Source organism: Cervus elaphus, chromosome 20, assembly GCF_910594005.1.
Source record: "Cervus elaphus chromosome 20, mCerEla1.1, whole genome shotgun sequence".
Lineage (NCBI taxonomy): Eukaryota > Metazoa > Chordata > Mammalia > Artiodactyla > Cervidae > Cervus > Cervus elaphus.
This window is the reverse complement of record NC_057834.1, coordinates 76,518,303-76,540,103: the sequence shown is the minus strand read 5'-3', so window position 1 is coordinate 76,540,103 and position 21,801 is coordinate 76,518,303. Positions and strand designations below refer to the sequence as shown.

Here is a 21,801-nt window from a genome sequence, read left to right as displayed (position 1 = left end):
ATGTTGTTGGTTCTATTTTTAGACTATGTAGAATGCTGTTATTGTCTTCATATTTCTGCCTTGATGGCACATTGTTCTAATGACTGCAGTTTTATAAACTTCATTTATAGAAGAAATTATGGCTGAAAACTTCCCAAACCCTACACCCCTTCTGAATTTTTATGGCTTCTTAATGTGTTTGATCAGCTCAATTTAAAATTTACAATCAGCTTTTGTGAAATTTTAACTCAAAACACATAAAATTTACAGGTGAAGTAACACAACTGTTTTGTATAAGAAATTAGTCCTTTCCTCTCAAGAAAACAGTATACATATTCATTTGTATAATCATTCATATGTGACTTTCAGAAGCATTACTTAATAAAATTTTTCTTTTTTTCAAGATATCACAAAATTGACCTTCTCTTTGTCTTCTAGTCAGTTGCTTCCATTTCCACTTAAATTAACTATTCAGCCACACTAATTCTTTCCTTTGTGGGCCAGGAATTGATGCTCTATAGTAGATGATTTTTCTATTTTTTACATTAAAACTTTAATGATAAAAGAAAAAGTACATACATAAATAAAAATAATCCAAATCAAAAAAGCACTTATGAAAACTTTTAATATTACCAGAATTCAAAAGAAACAAACAAAATATCTGAGTAATTTGTGACCACACATGTTTTATCTTCTCCCAAACTGAGACTAAAACAAAAGGCTGTGAAGTATTTTCTTTGTCATGATCTTCCTGTGTCTATGATGTTCAGTCCTTTCCAATGTTTTCCTCATTATCCTTGTCATTATCATTGTTCACTGCAGCCTAAAAATGTATGATGTGTTAGTAAACAGAAACCTTTCCAAAATCTCAATATTTCAAAAACAAGGTTTTCCATTAACAATTTGTTTTCTTTTAAAGAGTTCTTTCTTAAAGGATCGTGAGAAGTTATTATGTTCATCAGAAATATCTCCTGGTTTAGGTTTGGATGGTGAGAGGATGCATAGCACAAACTTACTCATACCCATCACTAGGGTTTCCCTACAGTCCTAACCAGGCATGAGGACAATTGTTATAAGACATTTCAGCCACATTTATGCTATTTGGGTGAGGGCCTTCCTCGTGAATGGCACAAATTCTCTCCACATCTTAGAAATACTTAGAACTCCTAAGCTGATCGAGAAAACTGATATAAATAATTCCAGATGGGAGAAGATAGAACTTCTCCTCTACTGAAGGCTGACTCTGGCAGTTTAAACTCACCTGGAGACAGCTGCAGCCAAATTAGGAGCTGGCAGTTGCCCGTATTTCTAAGTCTGTGCATATTTGAACACTTTAGGTTGGCAAGGATCTATATCACGGTCTTTGGATGTAGTAGCAGTCTGAAAACTGGCAGGAAGCTTAGTAAAGTGAACCAATATCTGCTTCTGAGAATATCCACCTGCCAGCCCTGGGAACCCCACTTAATATTGGCTCCAGGAAAAGTCCAGAGATCAACCAGGAATCCCTCAAAACAGCAGCACAAACCCTGGGAAAATTGTCTATAGTCTATAAATTCTTGAAAGTATCAAGGTCTTCCTGGACTCTTGACAAACTCACTATGAACAGAACTCAAGTGTCCAGACAAACCATTAAAATCCCAGGGTTTCTATGAATCTAAAGCAGTAAAGAATCATGGTGCTTCTCTCTACAACATTGCTTTAATTTTCACCCATCCCTTCCTGAGTTTCCAGGACTCTGCTCCACAGTCACTGCCCAGACCCAGACCAGACTCACCTCCAGCATCTCAATCCTCTCATTCATCTTTCTCAGAAAGTTGTCTCCTTCTCTCACCTCTTCTGTTATTTGGACTCTAAATGCCTTGAAGGCTCTTTCTTGATATTCAAACTTTTGTTGCAATTCTTTAAGCTTTTGCTCTAAAAGCTTCTTTTCCCTCTCAGCAGCCTTTCTTTTGGCCTGCTTTCCTGCTCCAGGAAAATTATACATAGGGAAGAAAACAACAGTCAGAGGTACAATCCCCAATCCCCAACCCGCCACTTTCTCAGTGACCATACTTTCTTGAAAAAAGCAGATAGGCATGTCTGAATTCACCTGTGACCACACATCAAGGGCAGGTGTGAGAGTGTGCTACGACAGGTGCTGACTAGCTGGTTGGACCCACAACCATAACTGGCCTGTTGTTTTCATAGGTAACAGAGTGTGTTCAGAAAAGGAAAAGAAGGGCCCTGCTTCTGAAAGTTGCTCCAGTCAGAGTTCTCAGAGAAACACTGCAGGAACCTCCCCACCCCACTGTGAAATGAGCTCTCCCCTGTACCTGCTGAGGCCTTTTCACTTTCTCTCATCTCCTCTGTCATTACAGTTCTTAATCTCTGGAAGACTCTTTCTTGGTCCTCCAAATTTTGCTGCAATTCTTCAACCTGTTTTTCAAGAGACTCCTTTTCCCTCTCAGTGGCCTCTCTTTTGATCTGCTCTTCTGCTCCAGGAAGAGTTTAGAGAAGGAAGGAAACAACAGTCAGACCTGACAGCTACAACCCCCACAAATCCCAACCCTCCATATCCTCAGGGACCAAACTGTCCCGAAGAAGCAGGTAGACATTTCCACCTGTGCCTGTGACCACACATCAAGGGCAGATTTGGGAACATGCTAGGGAAGGCCCTAACTGGCTGGATGCACCTACACCCACAACTCTCCTTGGTATTTTCAAATGAAGCAGAGTGTGTTCACAGAAGGAAAAGAGGCTCCTCATTTCAGTAAGTTCTTTCTGTCAGAGTCTCAGAGGACACTGCAGGAACCTCCCCAACCCACTATGAAATGAGCTCTCCCCTGTACCTGCTGAGGCCTTTTCACTTTCTCTCATCTCCTCTGTCATTTCAGTTCTTAATCTCTGGAAGACTCTTTCCTGGTCCTCCAAATTTTGCTGCAATTCTTCAACCTGTTTTTCAAGAGACTCCTTTTCCCTCTCAGTGGCCTCTCTTTTGATCTGCTCTTCTGCTCCAGGAAGAGTTTAGAGAAGGAAGGAAACAACAGTCAGACCTGACAGCTACAACCCCCCCAAATCCCAACCCTCCATATCCTCAGGGACCAAACTGTCCCAAAGAAGTAGGTAGACATGTCCACATACACCTATTGCTGCTGCTGCTGCTAAGTCACTTCATTCGTGTCCAACTCTGTGTGACCCATAGACGGCAGCCCACCAGGCTCCTCTGTCCCTGGGATTCTCCGGGCAAGAACACTGGAGTGGGTTGCCATTTCCTTCTCCAAAGCAAGCATGCATGCATGCTAAGTTGCTGCAGTCATGTCCGACTCTGTGCGATCCTTTGGACAGCAGCCCACCAGGCTCCTCTGCCCACAGGATTCTCTAGGCAAGAATACTGAAGTGGGTTGCCATTTCCTCCTCCACACCACATACACCTAGGATCATGCTAAGAAAGGCCCTGAATGGCGGGCTGGACCTACAACCACAACTCTGTTATTTTCAGATGAAGCAGTATGTGTTCACAGGAGGTGGGGAAGCTCCCTGTTTCAGGAAGTTCCTCCTGTCTGAGTCTCAGGGGGCACTGCAAGAACATCCCCACCCCGCTGTGAAATGAGCCCTCCCCTGTACCTGCTGAGGCTTTCTTTCTTTCATTCAACTCCTCTGTCATTTTGACTCTTAATACTTCAAAGACTCTTTCTTGGTTCTCTGATTTTTGCTGCAATTCTTTAACCTTTTGTGCAAGAGGCTCATTTTCCCTTTCAGTTGCCTCTCTTTTGGCCTGCTCTTCTGCTCCAGGAAGATTTTAGAAAAGGAAGAGAACAACAGTCAACCCCGAGAGGTACAGCCCTCCACTCTGTCAGTGACCAAACTGTCATGTAAAAGGAGATGGACATGTCTAAATACACCTGTGACCACACACAAGGGCAGGGATGGGAATCTTATAGGAAAGGCCCTGACTGAGTGATTGGACCGACAACCACAATTAGCCTTGTTTTTTCAGATGAAGCAGAGTGTATTCCCAGAAGGAGAGCTCCCAGCTTCTGGAATTTCCTCCTGTCAGAGTCTGAGAGGGCACTGCAGAAACCTTCCCACCCCACTGTGAGCTAAGCTCTCCTCTCTACCTGCTAGGTTTCTTTCCTGCATCACAAAGGAGCTCACCTTTCTTCATGTCGTGTTCCTCTAGTTTTTCTGGTAACCTCAGTAAGTGCTGGAGATCAGAATGAGGCAAAAACATGTCAGGCAGGTCTAACCTGTGCTGAACTTTCACTGAAATATTCTGAGAAATCAACTCCTCTGAGTAACATTCCTATGTTGCTTCACATTTTTCATAGGCTGTATTTTACTGCTTGCAACCCTTCTGGTAACATCCGAACTCAGATAATATGTACAAATTTTCAAATTTTACACCACATTCTTCTTCCAGGAATATTCCATAAAGCACATTCCCCAAGTGAAATCACTGTACATAACTTTGGTAAATTTGTATCAATGATATTATACATTTTCAATATTTGAAATTTATGGTTTGTGAATTGTAACTCAATAAAACTGTATAAGAACTTGAAACTTGAAGTTTAACTTAAATTGTTAAAGAATCTTGTTTAAAACTCAGGGCTTCCAATGAATTAGAAGCAGTGAAGAACAATAGTGCTTCTCTCTATGACTTTGTTTTATTTTTCACCCATCCCTTCCTGAGGGTTCAGGCTTTGTTCCAAAGTCACTGCCCAGACCCAGACCAGACATACTTCCAGCATCTGAATCCTCTCATTCATCTTTCTCAGAAGGTCGTCTTTTTCTCTCATCTCCTTTGTGAGTATGACTCTAAATCTCTCAAAGGTTCTTTCTTGGTCCTCCAACTTTTGCTGCAATTCTTTAACCTTTTGCTCAAGAAGCTTCTTTTGCCACATAGCAATCTCCCATTGGACCAGCATTTCTGCTCCTGGAAGATTTTAGAGAGAGAAGGAAACAACAGTCAGCACTGAGAGCTACAAACCCACAACCAACAACCCTTGCTTTCTGAGCAATCAACCTGTCTGGGCAAAGCAGATGGACATGTCTAAATTCACCTGTGACCACACATGGGGGCAGGTGCGAGAATGAGCTAGGAAAGGGGATGACTGGTTAGATCTCTAACCACAGCTCGCCTTGTTATTTTCAGATGTAGCAAAGTGTGTTCACAGAAGGAGAGGAAGCTCCTATTTCTGGAAGTTCCTCCTGTCAGAGTCACAGAGGGCACTGCAGGAACCTCCCCACCCTACCATGAGCTGAGTCCACCCTATACCTGCTGATGTCTTTTTTCTTTCTCTTCGCTTCTCTGTCTTTTTGACTCTAAATTCCTCAGAGACCCTTTCTTGGTCCTCCAGCTGTTCCTGCAGCTCTTTAACCTTTTGCTCAAGAAGCTCCTTTTCCCTCTCAGCTGCCTCTCTCTTGGCTCGCTCTTCTGTTCCAGGAAGATGTTAGAGAGAGGAGGAAACAACAGTTAGATCTGAGAGTTGTCACCCTTCACACACCACACCCCTCCCCCCACAACTGTCCAATTTCTCAGTGACCAAACTGTCGTGAAAAAGCAGACGGAAATGTCTGGATTCACTAGTGTTCACACACCAAGGGCAGGGTGGGGAATCTCCTAGGAAAATCCCTGACTGTCAGGCTGGACCTACAGTCACAACCAGCATTGTTATTTTCCGATATAACAGAGTATGTTCACACAGGGCAGAAAGTTCCCTACTTCTGGAAGTCCCTCCCATCAGACTCCTAAAGGGCACTGAAGGAACCTCCCCACCCCATTGTGTGCTGAGCCCATTCGTGTACCTACTGAAATCTTTTGTCTTTTTCCTATTTCCTCTATCATTTTGCCTCCAAATTCTTCAAAGTCTTTTTTTTGGTCCTCCACCTTTTGATGTATCTCCTTATACTTTTGCTCAAGAAGCTCCTTTTCCCTCTCAGATGGCTCTCCTTCAGGGCATTCTGCTCATCCAAGAAGATTTTAGAGAGGAAAGAAAACAACAGTCAGCCCTGAGAGGTACAACCTCCTCTACCCACTAAACCTTCACTTTCCATTGACCAAACTATTGTGAAAAAAGGAGATGGCCATGGCTATATTCACCTGTGACTACATATCAAAGGCAAGTTTAGGAATGTGCAGATTTGGGAATGACTGGTTGGCTGGACCTAAAACCATAAGCCACCTTATTTTCAGATGAAGCAGAGCATGTTCACAGAAGTTCCAGAAGTTCATCCTGTCAGAGTTCTCAGAGGGCACGGCAGGAACCTCCCCACCCACGGTGAGCAGAGCCCTCCCGTGTACCTGCTAAGATCTTGGCTGAGTCACAAAGGAGCTCATCTGTCTTCTTGCAGCATTCCCCTAGCTCGTCCTTTATCATCCCCAAGATCTGGAGACACAGAGTGGCAGACATGTCATGCTGGTCAAACCTGAACTCCCCGTTGATATATTCTGAGAAAAGAACTATTCTCAATAACATTACCTGGTTGTGTTCAACTGCCTGCAAGTTTCCAAAATCCTGCCTACCTCACTAACTCTCCAGCCTCCTCTGCTAGTGTTGCTTTCACCATCCATGAAGGTTCCACTAGTCAGAAAAATGTGCAGTTTTACAAATACAAAACCTTGGTCCCCTTCATATTTTCTGTATGCTGTTTTTCCTGCTTCTGGCTCTTCAGATATAACATTCTACCATAGATAATATGTACAAATTTTTCAAAATTTACATCACACACCTTTTCTGGGAAGATTCACTAAACCACCTTCCCTATATGAAATCACTGTACTTTTATGTGCATAAATTTGTATCAATTATACATGTACATCTAATTAAATATAATTGTACATTTAAATCCCTGAAATTTATGGCTTGTGAATTACATCTCAAAGAAACTGTTTAAATAAACTTGAATCTCTGCATCTCAGAAAAAAAGTGCTGAAATACTGTAAGACATACCAGTAAGTATCTTTATTCCTTGAGTTTCCAGGTGAAATGCAGGGGTTTTTAATATAATGTCTATAGTTCCTCACAGCAGTAGCTTCCTCAGATTCTATCTATAGTGTATGAATAACAGTAATACAACTAAAAGCATAATAAAGATAAAGAAAGCTTTGGTAGGAGAAGCTCTGCAGAGGAGCTTGATTTGCTCTGAATGGGAATGAGTGCACAGTAAAAGTAGCAATCTCAAAATAACTTGTCTTTTCTAAGCATATAAGGAAATTATGCAAGTGTTTAGTCAAGGAAGATATCTGTACTGACGTTGTTTCAGAGGTCAGACAGATGTCCAGAGAAAGTGCTTCAGTTTGGAATAGAATATTATTTTCTATTAGAACTCTTTCAGAGAAATCGGGATCCCCCTACTATGAATAGCGCTAAATCTGTGGCCAATAAGTTAGCCTTTAAGTAGTGAGGGCAATGGGAAGAATCAACTATTAAGAAAAATGACCAAAAAAGAAAAATGACGAGGTACTGCTTCAGTAATTTATCCTGCTTGCATTAAACATACTCAGAATGCCTACTTGTTAAATCTGGCAACTCCATTTAATACTGATTCCATGAGATCAATCAGGAATCTCTCAAAACAGCAGCACAAGGCTTGGAAAAGTTATTTATATTCTACAAATGTTTGGAGATACTAAGGTTCTCCTGGACTCTTCAAAAACTGTGAACTGAACTCAAAAGCCTAGATATAAGCCATTAAAATCTCAGAGCTTCTAGTGAATTGAAAGCAATACAGGGGAATAGTGCTTCTCTCTGTGACTGTGCTTTAATTTCCACCCACCACTTCCTGAGGTTCCAATACTTTTTCCACAGTCACTGCCCAGACCCATACTAGATTACCTCCAACATCTCACACCTCTCCTTTATCCTTCTCAGAAGGTTTTCTCTTTCTCTCATCTTCTTTGTCGTTTGGAGTCTAACTCCCTTCAAGAAGACACTTTGGTCACCCTCCATCTTTGACTGTGATGCTTTAACCTTTTGTTCAAGAGGTTCCTTTTCCCTCTCAGTTGCCTCTCCTCTGGCCCACTCTTCTGCTTCAGGAAGGATTTAGAGGAGGAAGAAAACAACAGTCAGATCTGAGACCTACACCTTCCAGAACCCAACCCTCCTTTCTCAGTGACCAAACTGTAGAAGAAGCAGGTGGACACATAAAACATTTCAAGTCACTTGTGACCACACATTAAGGGCAGTTTGGGGAGTGTGCTAGGAAAGGCCCTGGCACCCTGGTTGGACCTATATCATCTTACCTTGTTGATTTCAGATATAGCTTAGAGTGTGTTCAGAGAAGAAGAAGAGGGTCCCTGCTTTTGGAAATTCCTCCTGTAGCAGTCTCACAGGGCACTGCAAGAACCTCCCCACCCCATTGTGAGCAGAACTCTCCCCTGTACCTGCTGAGGTCTTCTCTCTTTCTCTTATCTCCTTTCTCATTCTGGCTCTTAATCTCTCCAAAACTCTCTTTTGGTTCTCCAACTTTCGCTGCAGTTCTTGAACCTTTAACTCAGAAGGGTCTTTTTCCCTCTCACTTGCCTCTCTTTTGATCTGCTCCTCTGTTCAGGAAGATTTTTTAGAGAGGAAAGGAAACAACAGTCAACTCTGAGAGCTTCAACCTCTCATCCCCCAAACCTCCACATTCAGTGACCAAACTGTCTGAAAAAAGCAGATGGACATGTTTGAATTCACCTGTGACCACACATAAGGGCAGGTATGAAAACATGCTAGGAAAGGCCATGCCTGGCTGGCTAGACCTACAACCACAACTCTCCTTGTTATTTCAGATGTAGCAGAGTGAGTTCACAAGAGGTGAAGAAGCTCATCCTTCTGGAAGTTCTCCTGTCAGAGTCTCAGAGGTCACTGCAGGAACCTCCCCTCTCTACTGTGAGGAGAGCCCACCTTCTACCTGCTGAGGTCTTTTCTGAATCATGAAGGAGCTTTCTTTTTTTTCAAATTTTAATCAACATTTTGTTATTTTTTTTAAAAGCAACTTTTATTAATTAAAATATCATTAGCAGTGGCTCAGTATATAAAGTTAATTTCTTTAATATAGCTATGTGTCATTTATAGATCCCCAGCTTTTTTTTTTCACTTATTTTTATTAGTTGGAGGCTAATTACTTTACAATATTGTAGTGGTTTTTGCCATACATTGACATGAATCAGCCATGGATTTACATGTGTTCCCCATCCCGATCCCCTCTCCTGCCTCCCTCCCCATCCCATCCCTCTGGGTCTTCCCAGTGCACCAGCCCTGAGCACTTGTCTCATGCATCCAACCTGGGCTGGTGATCTGTTTCACCCTTGATAGTATACTTGTTTCAATGCTGTTCTCTCAGAACATCCCACCCTCGCCTTCTCCCACAGAGTCCCAAAGTCTGTTCTGTATATCTGTGTCTCTTTTTCTGTTTTGCATATTGGGTTATCGTTACCATCTTTTTAAATTCCATATATATGCATTAGTATAGTGTATTGGTCTTTATCTTTCTGGCTTACTTCAAGAAAATTGCTTTAGAATGTTGTGTTGGTTTCTGCCATACAACATGAATTGGTCATAATTATCTACATACGTATATACATATATCCACTCTTTCTTGAGCCTCTCTCCACTCCTCACCTTTCTTCATGAAGCATTCCTCTTGTTCTTTCCTTATCTTTCTTAAGATCTGCAGGCACAAAGGGGTAAAGCCATGTCAGGCAGGTCAAACTTAAACTTCCACTGAAACATTCTGAGAAGTGAACTGTTTCAAGCAACACTTCCTGGTTGCTTCTCACTGCCTACAGGTAAATTTTCCAGATCCCACCTACCTGGCTACCCCTGCAGCCTCCTCACCATGTTGCTTACCCCTCAGCATGCTAGCTTCCACCCATCAGAAGAATGTGCAGTTTTATAAATATGCAAATTTGGGGACTTTTATATTTTTCATATGCTGTTTTTTCTGCTTTTGACTCTTCTGATAACATCCCACCTTGAATAAGATGTACCAGTTTTTCAAAATTTACATCATATGCCTCTTTCAGGAAGATTTCAGAGAAAACCTTCCCCATGTGAAATCAGTGTACATTCACATGAGTAATTCATATCAATCATGTATTTTTAATAAATGAAATTTATATTAATAGTTTTTTTTATATTGATAGTTTTTAAATTCTCTCTCAATAAAACTGTTTAAGAAAACTTGAATTACTCCATCTGGGAAAATAGTCTCTTTATGGCTACTCAGTTCAGTTCAGTTCAATTCAGTCACTCAGTCGTGTCCGACTCTTTGCGACCCCATGAATCATAGCACGCCCGGCCTCCCTGACCATCACCAACTCCTGGAGTTTACTCAAACTCATGCCCATCGAGTTGGTGATAAGTGCCAACTCCTTGAGCCATGTTTGCAAGATGTTTAATTTATATTATATAATCTCTAGGGGTCCTTGCAGTTGTAGCATCCTGAGATTCTATCTACAGGATACAGTTAACAGTAATACAACTAAAAGCAAAGTAAAGATGAAGAATGATCTGGTAAGAGATCTTCCCAGAGGAACTTGGTTTACTGTGAATATAGAGAATGTACAGAAAAAACAACAAGCTAAAAATAAGCTAGATGTGTTCCAAGTAGATAAGGAAACCTGGGGCATGTTCTGTCAAGGACATCTGAGTGTCTTTGCTCTGCTTCAGAGATCAGACAGTTTTCCAGAAAAAGTACCTGAGTTTGGAACAGGAGGAGATCACTTGGAGTAATATAGTGATTTAGACTCTCTTAAAGGAATCAAGATCCTGCTACTATGATGGTGGTTTAGTCACTAAGTTGTGTCCAACTCTTGCGAACCCATGAAGTGTATAGCCCGCCAGGCTCCCCTGTCCATGGAGTTTCTCAGGCAAGAACACTGGACCGGGTTGATCTTCCCAACCCAGGGATTGAATCCAAGTGTCCGCATTGCAAGCAGATTCTTTACCACTGAGCCATCAGGGTTTGAATAGCAGTAAATCTGTAGTCAATAAGATGGCATTGAGGTAGAGTGGGTGACGTGAAGAATCAACTATTAAGACAAATTACAAGTACTGCTCCAGTAACATCTCCTGCATCTAGTAGATACACGCAGAATAACCACCTGATAGCCCTGGGAATCCCAGTTAATACTGACTCCATGAGATCATCCACGAATCCCTCAAAACAGCAACACAAGCTCTGGGAAAGTTTTTATTTTTAAATTAATTTATTTATTTTAATTGGAGGCTAATTACTTTACAGTATGTGGTGGTTTTTGCCATACACTGACATGAATCAGCCATGGGCATACATGTATCCGCCATCCTGAACTCTCCTCGCATCTCCCTCCCCATCCCATCCCTCAGGGTTGTGCACTGGCTTTGAGCGCCCTGTTTCATGCATCGAACTTGGACTGGTGATCTATTTCACATATGGTAATATACATGTTTCAATGCTATTCTCTCAAATCATGGGAAAGTTATTTATAAATGCATGGAGGTTCCAAGGTCCTCCTGGAATCTTCAGAAGCTCACTGTGATAAGAACCCAAATGCTTGGATTTAAGCCATTAAAAGGGCTTCCCTGGTGGCTCAATGGTAAAGAATCCACCTGCCAATGCAGGAGACACAGGTTTGACCCATGGGTTGGGAAGATCCCCTGGAGAAGGAAATGGCAACCCACTCCAGTATTCTATCCTGGAGAATTCCATGCACAGAGGAGCCTTGCAGGGTACTGTAGCCTGAAGGCTACAGTCCAGGGGGTTGCAAGGAGTCAGACACAATTTAGCAACTAAATAAATAACCATTAAAAACTCAGAGCTTCTAATGAGTCAAAAGCAGTCAAGGACCATGGTGCTTCTCTCTATGACTTTGCTTTAATTTCCACCCATCCCTTCCTGGGGTTTGAGGACTTTTTCTACCATCACTGCCCAGACCCACACCAAGTTACCTCCAGCATCTCAATCCTCTTGTTCATCCTTCTCAGAAGGTTGTCTCTTTCTCTCATCTCGCCTGTGATTTTGACTCTAAATATCTTGAAGGCTGTTTCTTGGCTCTCTAACATTTGTAGCAGCTCTTTAACCTTTTGCTCAAGAGAATCCTTTTCCCTCTTAGCTGCTTCTCTTTTGTACTGCTCTGCTGCTCCAGGAAGATGTTAGAGAAGGGAGAAAACAAAAGTCAGTCCTAAGAGCTACAACCTCTCATCCCTCAAACCTCCACCTTCTCAGTGACCAAATTGTCTTGAAAAAGCAAATGGACATGTCTGACTTCACCTGTGACTGTACATCAAGGGCAGGTTTGGAAATGTGCTAGGAAAGATTCTGACTGGCTGCCTGGACCTACAACCACAACTCTCTTTGTTATTGTGAGATGAAACAGAGTGTGTTTATAGGAGGAGAAGGTCCCTGCTTCTGGAAGTTCCTCCTGTCAGAGTCTCAGGGGCCACTGCAGCAGAACTGTGAGCAGAACCCCACCCCACTGCAGAACCCTCCCCTGTACCTGCTGAGGTCTTTTCTGTATCATGAAGGATCCCATCTTTATTCATTCAGCTTTCTTCTAATTCTTCTTTTATCTTCTTTTAGCCCTGGAGACAGAAAGGGGCAAAGACATGTCAAGCAGGTCATATCTAGAATTCCATTAAAGTATTCTGGCAAGTGAACTGTTCTGAATAACATTCACTGGTTGCTTCTAACTGCCTACAAATGCAATTTCCAAGATTCTGCCTACCTCGCTACCCCTGCACCTCCTTGCCAGTGTTGCCTCCCCTCAACTCCACCAAACCACATGCTAGCTTCCACTAGTCAGAAGAATGTGCAGGTTTACAAATAGGTAACTATAAGCCCTTTAATATTTTTCACAATCTTTTTTCTGTTTGTGGTTCTTCTGGAGACATCCCACCCTGGATAGTATGTAAAAATATTTCACAATTTACACCCCACACATCTTTCAGGAAGCTTTCTGAAAACACCTTCTCCATGTGAAATCACTGTACATTTACCCTGGTACATATGTTCAGTTCAGTTCGGTCACACAGTCATGTCCGACTCTGTGAATCCATGGACAACACCATGCCAAACTTCCCTGTCAATCACCAACTCCCAGAGCTTATGCAAACTCATGTCCCATCAAGTCAGTGATGCTACCCAACCAACTCATCCTCTGTCATCCCCTTCTCCTCCCGCCTTCAGTCTTTCCCAACATCAGGGTCTTTTCCAATGAGTCAGTTCTTCGTATCAGGTGACCAAAGTATTAGAGTTTCAGCTTCAGCATCAGTCCTTCCAATGAATATTCAGGACTGATTTCCTTTAGGATGGACTGGTTTGATCTCCTTGCAGTCCAAGGGACTCTCAAGAGTCTTCTCCAACACCACAGTTCAAAAGCATCAATTCTCCAGCACTCAGCTTTCCTTATTGGTCCAAACTCACATCTATATGTGACTACTGGAAAAACCATAGCTTCGACTAGACGGACCTTTGTTGGCAAAGTAATGTCTCTGCTTTTTAATACGCTGTCTAGGTTGGTCATAGCTTTTCTTCCAAGGAGCAAGCATCTTTTAATTTCATGGCTGCAGTCACCATCTGCAGTGATTTTCGAGCCCAAGAAAATAAAGTCTCACTGTTTCCATTGTTTCCCCACCCCATCTATTTGCCATGAAATAATGGGACCGTATGCCATGATCTTAGTTTTCTGAATGTTGAACTTTAAGCCAACTTTTTTACTCTCCTCTTTCACTTTCATCAAGAGGCTTTTTAGTTTTTCTTTGCTTTCTGCCATAAGGATGGTGTCATCTGCATATCTAAGGTTATTCATATTTCTCCCAGCAATCTTGATTCCAGCTTGGGATTCATCCAGCCCAGCATTTCTCATGATGTTCTCTGCATATAAGTTAGATAAGCAGGATGACAATACGCAGCCTTGATGTACTCCTTTCCCAATTTGGTACATATGTATCAACTGTAAATTTTAAATGCATTAAATTTATGGTGTTTGTTTTACATCTCAATAAAACTGTTTAAGGGAACTTGAATTACTCCCACCTCAGAAAAAGAAACTGAAATTCTCTAAGACTACTAGTAAGTTTCTAAGTCCCCTGAGCCTTCTGTGTGAAATGTTAGTTTGTATTTTGGTTGCTCACAGTTGTAGCATCCTGAGATTTTTCGTATGTTGGTTCATCACAGTTGCAGCGTCCTGAGATTCAATATATAGGACATGATTTATAGTATTACCACTAAAAGCAAAGTAAAGAAATATCTGGTAAGGGAATCTTCCCAGAGAAACTTGGATTACAATGAACGGGAGAGAGTACACAGTAAAAGCAACAAGCTCAAAATAACTTAAGTGTGTTTATAATTTTCAGTCAAGGAGGACATCTGAGTTCTCTACTGACTTTGCTTCAGTGGTCAGACGGATTTCCAGGAAAACTGCCTGACTTTGGGAAAGTGTGAGTGTTAGTTGCTCAGTTGTTTCCAACTCTTTGCAGTCCCATGGACTGTACACATCCAGGCTCCTCTGTCCATGTCTTGTCAGTATTCCAGGCAAGAATACTGGAGTGGGTTGCCATTCCCTTCTCCAGGAGATCTTCCCAACCCAGGGGTCAAACCCAGGTCTCCTGCATTGCAGGTGGATTCTTTACCATCTGAGCCACCAAGGAAGCCCTGAGCTTGGGAGAGGAGGACATAAATTGGAGTAATATAATCTATTAGAACACTCTTGCTCAAAAGAATCAGAATCTTTCTTCTATGAACAGTAGTAAACCTGTGGACAAAAATGTGGCTTCAAGGTATCAGAGGTAACATGAAGAATCAACCATTAAGACAAATTATCATGTGCTGCTTCAATGACTCTGGTTTGTCATATTTGATGGAGTAGTCCACTGTTGTTGTTTAGTCACTAAGTCGTGTCCAACTGTCTTGTGACCGCCTGGACTGTACCTACCAGGCTCCTCTGTCCATGGGATTTTCCAGTCAAGAATACTGGAGTGGGTTGCTATGCACTCCTCCAGGGGATCTTTCTGACCCAGGGCTTTGAACCTGTGTCTCCTACACTGGCAGATGAGTTCTTTACCACTGAGCAATCAGGGAAGCCTGGAGCACTCCATTACATCTTATCTGTAGGCCATCTTTGACAGTGCCAGGACCATTTTTGTGGAAACCTCCCTCTGCATAGCTGCTCAGTTTCCACACTAGGACAGAGGTTCTCCAAATAAGGAACTGCCCATTGTTGAAGGCATCCAGGAAGGTCACCACAAGCATTCACAGCACTGGATAAGTCAGGAAATTTAGGGGAGCTATGGTAAATGATCAATAACTCTGAAACTACAAATCTACAAATTTGTAGATTTGTACAAAACTACAAATCTAAATGATTTTTTTTATCACTTATCATATCCATATAGTATCAACATGAATGTGAGCTAATTCCAGGAGATAGGAGAGGACAGAGGAGCCTGGTGTGCTGCAGTCCATGGGGTCACAATGAGTCAGACATTACTTAGCGACCAAATAACAAGTAGGAAAATCTTCATAAGCCACATCTCCTGCTACTAAATTAGTTATTTCCTTTCTATTAATCTTTATGGATCTTCAAGTCACGGCATTTTAAAAATGAAAGTATCTTTTTTCAGGTAACATACTTTGGTGTATTCTGGAAGAAGAATTTCCCAGGAAAACATATTAAAAATAAAACAGATCAGTGAAGCCAATGCTGAGGGAGGACCTGGGACTAGGGTGACCTTGGGAACACAATCCATGAAATGTTAAGACACAGATTTCATCCATCTCTTCTGTTTCCTGGTCTTAGTTGTTGAGAATAGCTATAGAATTAGTGATAGGGATAGCAAGTATTCATCAAAATCTGAGATGATTGACAATTCCAGTTTGACATATGACAAATCAATGAAATACAATATCTTTAGAACCATTTATACTATTTAAGAGATTGAAGGAGTTTAGGTTCCAAAAGGGAAACAGTTTTTGTTTCTTTTCTTTTTTAGAAGTCATCAAAATCCTTTTGGCCACACAGTTTAACAGTCACCCTCTGTGTAGGGAAATTGAGTCATTGGAAAATTGGTTTTGTTTTTCCAAATAGAAATGTGTATCAACATCAAGAAAAAGATATGTGTTAAAAAAAAAAAAAGAAAAGAAAAAGATGTGTGTAATAAACCAATAAAAAGTATATCTTAATTAAAAAGTCAGTGAAGAATATCTGATCTTCAGTGAAGTATAACTGTTCAAAAATATCCATGTAAAAAGACTCAGAACTGAACTCTTCCCTCAGGAGGGTCTGTGCAACCCTTGGACATGTCTACCACAGGACTACATCAAGGAAGAAGAAAGCACTGCTTATTTCCCAGAAGTGTTGAGTTGGTCCTTCCCAATTTCCAGAAAGTATCCAGAAATAAGCAGCCCCCTGGGGTGTCAGAGGCCACTTGGGCCGGAGCAATGGATTACAACCAAGGCCAGGAGGCAACATGCTTGTTTCCCAACTTTTAAGGTTGTGACTGGGGGTAAAATGAGGCTGCCATGTTTAGGCTGCCTATTTGCTTTGCGTGTATCATTTTTTTCCTTATTCAATAAATAAAACCAGCCAGAACTGTCTGACTCAAGTATGGCCTCGGTCATCACTCAAAAAAAAAAAAAAAAAGTGCAGGCGGTGAATCTAGTGTGGAGCCCTGTTGAGAAGCAGTAGTCTCTCAATGCATATGCAAGTGAGGAAATGAGGTCATGGGTGGAGAAAATGTGTCCTTCCCCTAACCCCTCTCCAAAGAACCAGGAGAAGATCCTAATCTCTCATCTCTCCAGGCAGGGTTCTTTCCACACCGTGGGCTGGTGTCCTGGCTATGTGACAGGATATGAGGCTGTCAGCTCCCAGCTACCACTGCGCAAATGGGAAAGCTGAGTCTTCCCAGAACTCAAGCTAGCGTCTGAATCCTACAGTCAAGACCATCAGGCTATATTCTCTCCCTCAAGTCTCCATTCCTCACATACCATTTTGAATCAGAAATTAAGAGTTCTGATCTCAAGACTAATTTATATGCAAAAGAAACTCGACAGATTAACATTTCTTCTTCACAGCTCTTCAGATCAGTGAGTTCCAGAAAAAGCTCCCAGTTGTTTACCAGTCATCCTTACTCTCTTTTTTCCTCCCAATTTTCTGCGGCTATTTTATGGAAAGTGTTAGTTGCTCGGTCTTGCCTGACCTGCAGCCCCATGGACTGTAGCCTACCAGGCTTCTCTGTCCCTGGAATTCTCCAAGCAAGAATACTGGAGAGGGTAGCCATTCTTTTCTGCATGGGGATCTTCCCGACTCAGGGAACAAACTCAGGTCTCCTGCATTGCAGGCAGATTCTTTACGTTCTGAGCCATTTTACAGAAGCTGAAAAGAAACTGAGACATGCTTTTCATTCTCACAAAGGGAATAGAACAAGAAACTGAAAATAACGTTTGTGTTTTTGTCTTGCTTTGTTTTTGATAAGGACGACACATTTGGAAAAATAGGCTTAGACCTTATGGTTTATTTTAAGGGAAAGTGTGAGAATAAATTATTTCACACAAATGCAACTCTGCAGAATTTTTGGAATATTACACATGGTTAATATGTAATAAGAATTTTTAAAAATAAACTTGTATGTTGCTGCTGCTGCTAAGTCGCTTCAGTTGTGTCCGACTCTGTGCGACCCCATAGACGGCAGTCCACCAGGCTCCCGCATCCCCGGGACTCTCCAGACAAGAACACTGGAGTGGGTTGTCATTTCCTTCTCCAACGCATGAAAGTGAAAAGTGAAAGTGAAGTCGCTCAGTCCTGTCCGACTCTTAGCGACCCCATGGACTGCAGCCCACCAGGCTCCTCCGTATGTTGAGGACCTTCTTTTCTGTTTTTCCACTACCCGCAGGGTAGTCAGGAGGTGTCTGATGGGGAGGAGGAGGGAGGAGGGAGCAACCCCACTCAGCTCCGCTTTTAGGAGGCGGGATTTAGTCCCTCAGTCCTATAAAGGACCTCAACCCCCTTTTCCGAAGGTGAGACGGGGTGGATTCCTCCTCCCAAGCGAGGCTCTTTACCGCAGGCCGGGACTGAGTGTCCGGGGGAAGCAGCACATCCAGGGACTTGATTCGCAGCCGCACCAGATCCAAAGGAAGACGCAAAGCGGCCCTCACACCCTCCCGCCCAGGCAGCTGGCAGCCTCCCCTCCCGCAGTGTGCGGTCTACGCTAGGGATCCACTGTTGTTAGTTAACAAAAATGTGCTTGGAAGGGGAAGTGTAGGAAGAAACTTACTTGGCGCACCGAGGGTCAAATTCCCAGCTGCCTTGGTTCTTCCCTGGGGCTCCCCTTGAGTCTGGTTCCTCCGGAAACCTGCTCTGCTCTTTAAAAGTTGAAAGGCGAGCAGGTTTTCACAGCCATCTGTTATGGGTGAGGCTTATGAGTAATGAAACCGAAAGGACACATCCGGTATCCTAAGGATAATTGCTACAGGTTTTTTTCTTTCTTAACCGAGGCTAGAGACTCAGAATGTGGCCAAAATCCAGGCAGCTCCCTCCTTCACAGTTGTCTTCGGTGTCCTTACCCCACAGTGGGAACAGAGCAGCCGCCGATGTGATTGTTTCTCAGGGGTAATTTGGGGAAGGCAATAGAGGGGTTTTGGGGTTTTAATTTTTTGCTTTGAATCTTTTTTTTTTTCCCCTCTCTCTCTCTTTTAAAAGTACCCTTGTTATTAATTGGGCTTCCCTGGCGGCTCAGCTGGTAAAGAATCCGCCTGCAATGCAGGAGACCTGGGTTGGATCCCTGTGTGGGGAAGATCCCTTGGATAAGGGAAAGGCTACCCATTCCAGTATTCTTGCCTGGAGAATTCCATGGACAGAGGAGCCTGGCGGGGTACGGTCCGTGGGGTCACAGAATTAAACCCAACTGAGTGACTAGCACTTTCACTTTTCATACATAGCTTCACTGAGAAGGTATCATTTCTGTTGGATCTTAAAAAGTGATTCAGTCTTTTTAAAAAGGTAACTGGAGGAAATAGATTTTAAAGCAAATGAAGGCAGTGAACAGATGTACAAAAGTAGGGGCTAATCAGCCCCTATGTAATCAGGTCCATGTAACCAGTGTAACAGACTCACTGAGAATAAAGTTGAAAGACTTGGTTCATAGACTGTATTCCGCAGACAGAGACTTTGAAGGTTACTAGTCATGCTGAGTCATGTTTGAGCTCCCTCTCTCTGATGGCAGAAAGAGAGAATAAAGGGAGGACACTGGAGATGGAGATGGTTTGGGAGGGTGGTTCTATAACTTAGAAGACATTACAGTCCCACCACTCTAGGTTCCAGAAATTCATTCAGAATTTTGGGTTCCTTTCATTCTGCTGTTTGGTACCCACTAAGACATCACAAACATGTGGAAATTCAAAGGTTGACAGCTGCCACATCAGCTGATATCCAGATCAGTTCAGTTCAGTCTGTCTGTCGTGTCCAACTCTTTGCGGCCCCATGGACTGCAGCACACCAGGCTTCCCTGTCCATCACCAACTACCGGAGCTTGCTCAAACACGTCCATCGAGTTGGTGATGCTATCCAGCCATCTCGTCCTCTGCCGTCCCCTTCTCCTCCTGCCTTCAGTTTTCCCAGATAGTAAGATGGATAAGGCTCAGAGTTCTCTGGCACAGACCCACAAGTAAGGTACGTATACTTCTAACCACCCTCCTGTGCACATGCCTCACCTGGATGCAAGAGCGGCTAGAAAAGTAGAATCCGTACCTGGATTGCCATGAGCTCATCTCATAAAATAGAATCAATCATAGTGTTTACAGCTGAAAATTCTGTCAAATCACTAACAGTATACCCAGCAATATCAGAGAGAGATTTTTTAAGTGCCTTAAACTTGTAACTTCTAGAGTTGAAACTTAACTGGGTTAAAGATCGTGACCCTAAACTTACTGAGATACAGATACTGACAATGAGGGTTGGGCACTGGTCCAAGTCCAGAGAAAAAGTTCTTTTTTCCTCATCAACTGGATCATAGCATTCTGCCTGCCCTCTCTTTCTGCCTCACTCTTTTGTTTTGGTTTTTATTTTGTTCCATGAGGCTATAAAATAAAAATATGCTTTTAGAGATGTAGAATATAAGACTAGCTGAATCGTTTAGTCTTTAAATCAATATTTTTATTGTTATTTTATTACTATTTATCATATTTCAATGTTTATAATAACACATTTTAGTATTATTTGATTATGCTAATTTATTATTATCATTATTATTACTGAAGAAAAATACCCTTGGAGTCATCTCCCAGCTTCCATGGGAGAACTCCAGAAAGAGTTCCATGGGATATTATTGCAAGATAAAATATCTTTAAGAAATGTATTCTATAAATCTTGTTCACAAAATATAGTATCGGTTAAGGAAGAATTATTAAAATAATTTCCTAAAGTGATGGAAGATAAAGAGATGTTATTTAACTGAAATGAAATTTTACTCACTTTCTATTTAATTGCAGAAAAGATGACCAACCCAGCATCTTGTTTTAGAAATAATATGTTAATTTGACACCAGCTGTATCCAGTGGACTTCCCAGGTGGCGCAGTGGTAACGAACCCGCCTGCCAACGCAGGCGACGCAAAAGACATGGGTTTAATCTCTAGGTCAGGAAGATCTCCTGGAGTAGAAAATGTCAACCCACTCCAGTATTTTTGCCTGGAGAATTCCATGGACGGAGAAACCTAGAGGGCTACAGTCCATAGTGTCACAAAGAGTCTGACACAACTGAGCGACTGAGCGCTCACATCCCTTAAGATGTAACCAGTTCCTTGCCCCAAGGCTGCGCTATTACTTCTTGACCGCTCCTTCTTGAACGCTCCTTCTTTGTCTCTGCATCCCCTCCAGGAATATCCAAGGGATGAGTGGCATCGGCAAAAAGAAGTGCACGGACTCTGGTTGCAATGCAAGAACTCGTCTTCTTTATTTTTTAACAGCTCAGATTATATAGAATTGTTTTTCTTGCCTCCCCCTTATCATCACCCCATGTTACATCAGATGTTGGTTTCGTGCATGCCTCAATGGCCTAACATTTTCACTCTGACAAAAACAATGTTCCATAGATTCCAGATATAGTATGAATTCTTTGGACAATAAAACAGTACATGGGAAGGGCTACAAAAACATGTTTGACATTTCTGAGAATAGTACCATATGAAAACCCTGATATTTTTCTTTACCTGAAACCACAAAACCTTAGTCTACAATGATTAACTATGAGTCAGCAAAACACCTCTAAAGCAACAAAACACCTCTATTAATAGTGAGGTAATGGCAGTGAGGCTGGTTAATATAAATCTTCTATTGAAATCCTATGTAACACATTTCCTAACTCTACAAAAATACCCGTAATATTCCATGTTGTTTAAAGGAAGGGAAACAATGGACAAATAGCAGCCTAGAAATAGCAATAATGAAAGCCCTCTCAAGCAAGGAGCAAGTAAACTGAAGCAGTACATCTACTTCTGAATCTAAATGTCTCTACTCTTTCTTAATCTAGAACATTATGATCTTCTAAGCAAGCAGCCAAACTACGCCTGTGGCCTTTTCCTTATTTCTGCCCATAGCCATACCCTCGGCTTGGGCTATTCCGGGGAGGCCTGATTACTACATATTACATTTCCAAGATTTAGTAGAAAGCACAATAACAGTAAGACAGAAAGAGAAAGGGGACAAACTGGGTCCCCGGGGCGACCCCGAGGGGAAGAGCTGCCTTGCAGGTTCCTCTCTTGTCTCGTGACCTTGTCACGGCCTGGACACGTCCCGGAGGCTTCCGACACCTCCCTTCACTGGTGAGCAAATGTTTGAAAGTCTTCCACGCCCAGTAGCCCCACAGGGTCCTGCTTCGTTTCTTTCC

At 42.3% G+C, this 21,801-nt stretch overlaps 1 protein-coding gene across 4 annotated transcripts; it reads right to left on the bottom strand.

The window, feature by feature from the left end:
• Nucleotides 1-586: 586 nt before the first annotated feature.
• Nucleotides 587-18,324, bottom strand: LOC122678116 (trichohyalin-like). 4 transcript variants are annotated; one of them, XM_043878631.1, is made up of 16 exons: nt 18,195-18,324; nt 12,422-12,506; nt 11,874-12,061; nt 9,564-9,612; nt 8,345-8,503; nt 7,797-7,990; nt 6,263-6,347; nt 5,767-5,922; nt 5,237-5,395; nt 4,701-4,894; nt 4,114-4,162; nt 3,583-3,741; nt 2,808-2,966; nt 2,292-2,450; nt 1,754-1,941; nt 587-802 (listed from the first exon to the last, which is right to left on the bottom strand). In XM_043878631.1, exons 2-16 carry the CDS (start codon nt 12,465-12,467, stop codon nt 746-748), a joined length of 2,001 nt encoding a protein of 666 aa, XP_043734566.1. In that variant the 5' UTR covers nt 12,468-12,506; nt 18,195-18,324; the 3' UTR covers nt 587-745. The 4 variants fall into 4 exon arrangements, with proteins under 4 accessions (XP_043734566.1, XP_043734568.1, XP_043734567.1 ...); XM_043878633.1 differs by having other exon boundaries at nt 4,701-4,888; XM_043878632.1 differs by having other exon boundaries at nt 7,797-7,987.
• Between the last annotated feature and the right edge of the window lie 3,477 nt (nt 18,325-21,801).

Coding starts and splice junctions, on each gene's coding strand:
- LOC122678116 (XM_043878631.1), bottom strand. CDS start 12,467: ATGAATAAAGATGGGATCCTTCATGATACAGAAAAGACCTCAGCAG. Junction 12,062..12,421: donor TACAGAAAAGACCTCAGCAG/GTACAGGGGAGG, acceptor TTCCTGGAGCAG/CAGAGCAGTACAAAAGAGAA. Junction 5,923..6,262: donor CTCAGCCAAGATCTTAGCAG/GTACACGGGAGG, acceptor TTGGATGAGCAG/AATGCCCTGAAGGAGAGCCA.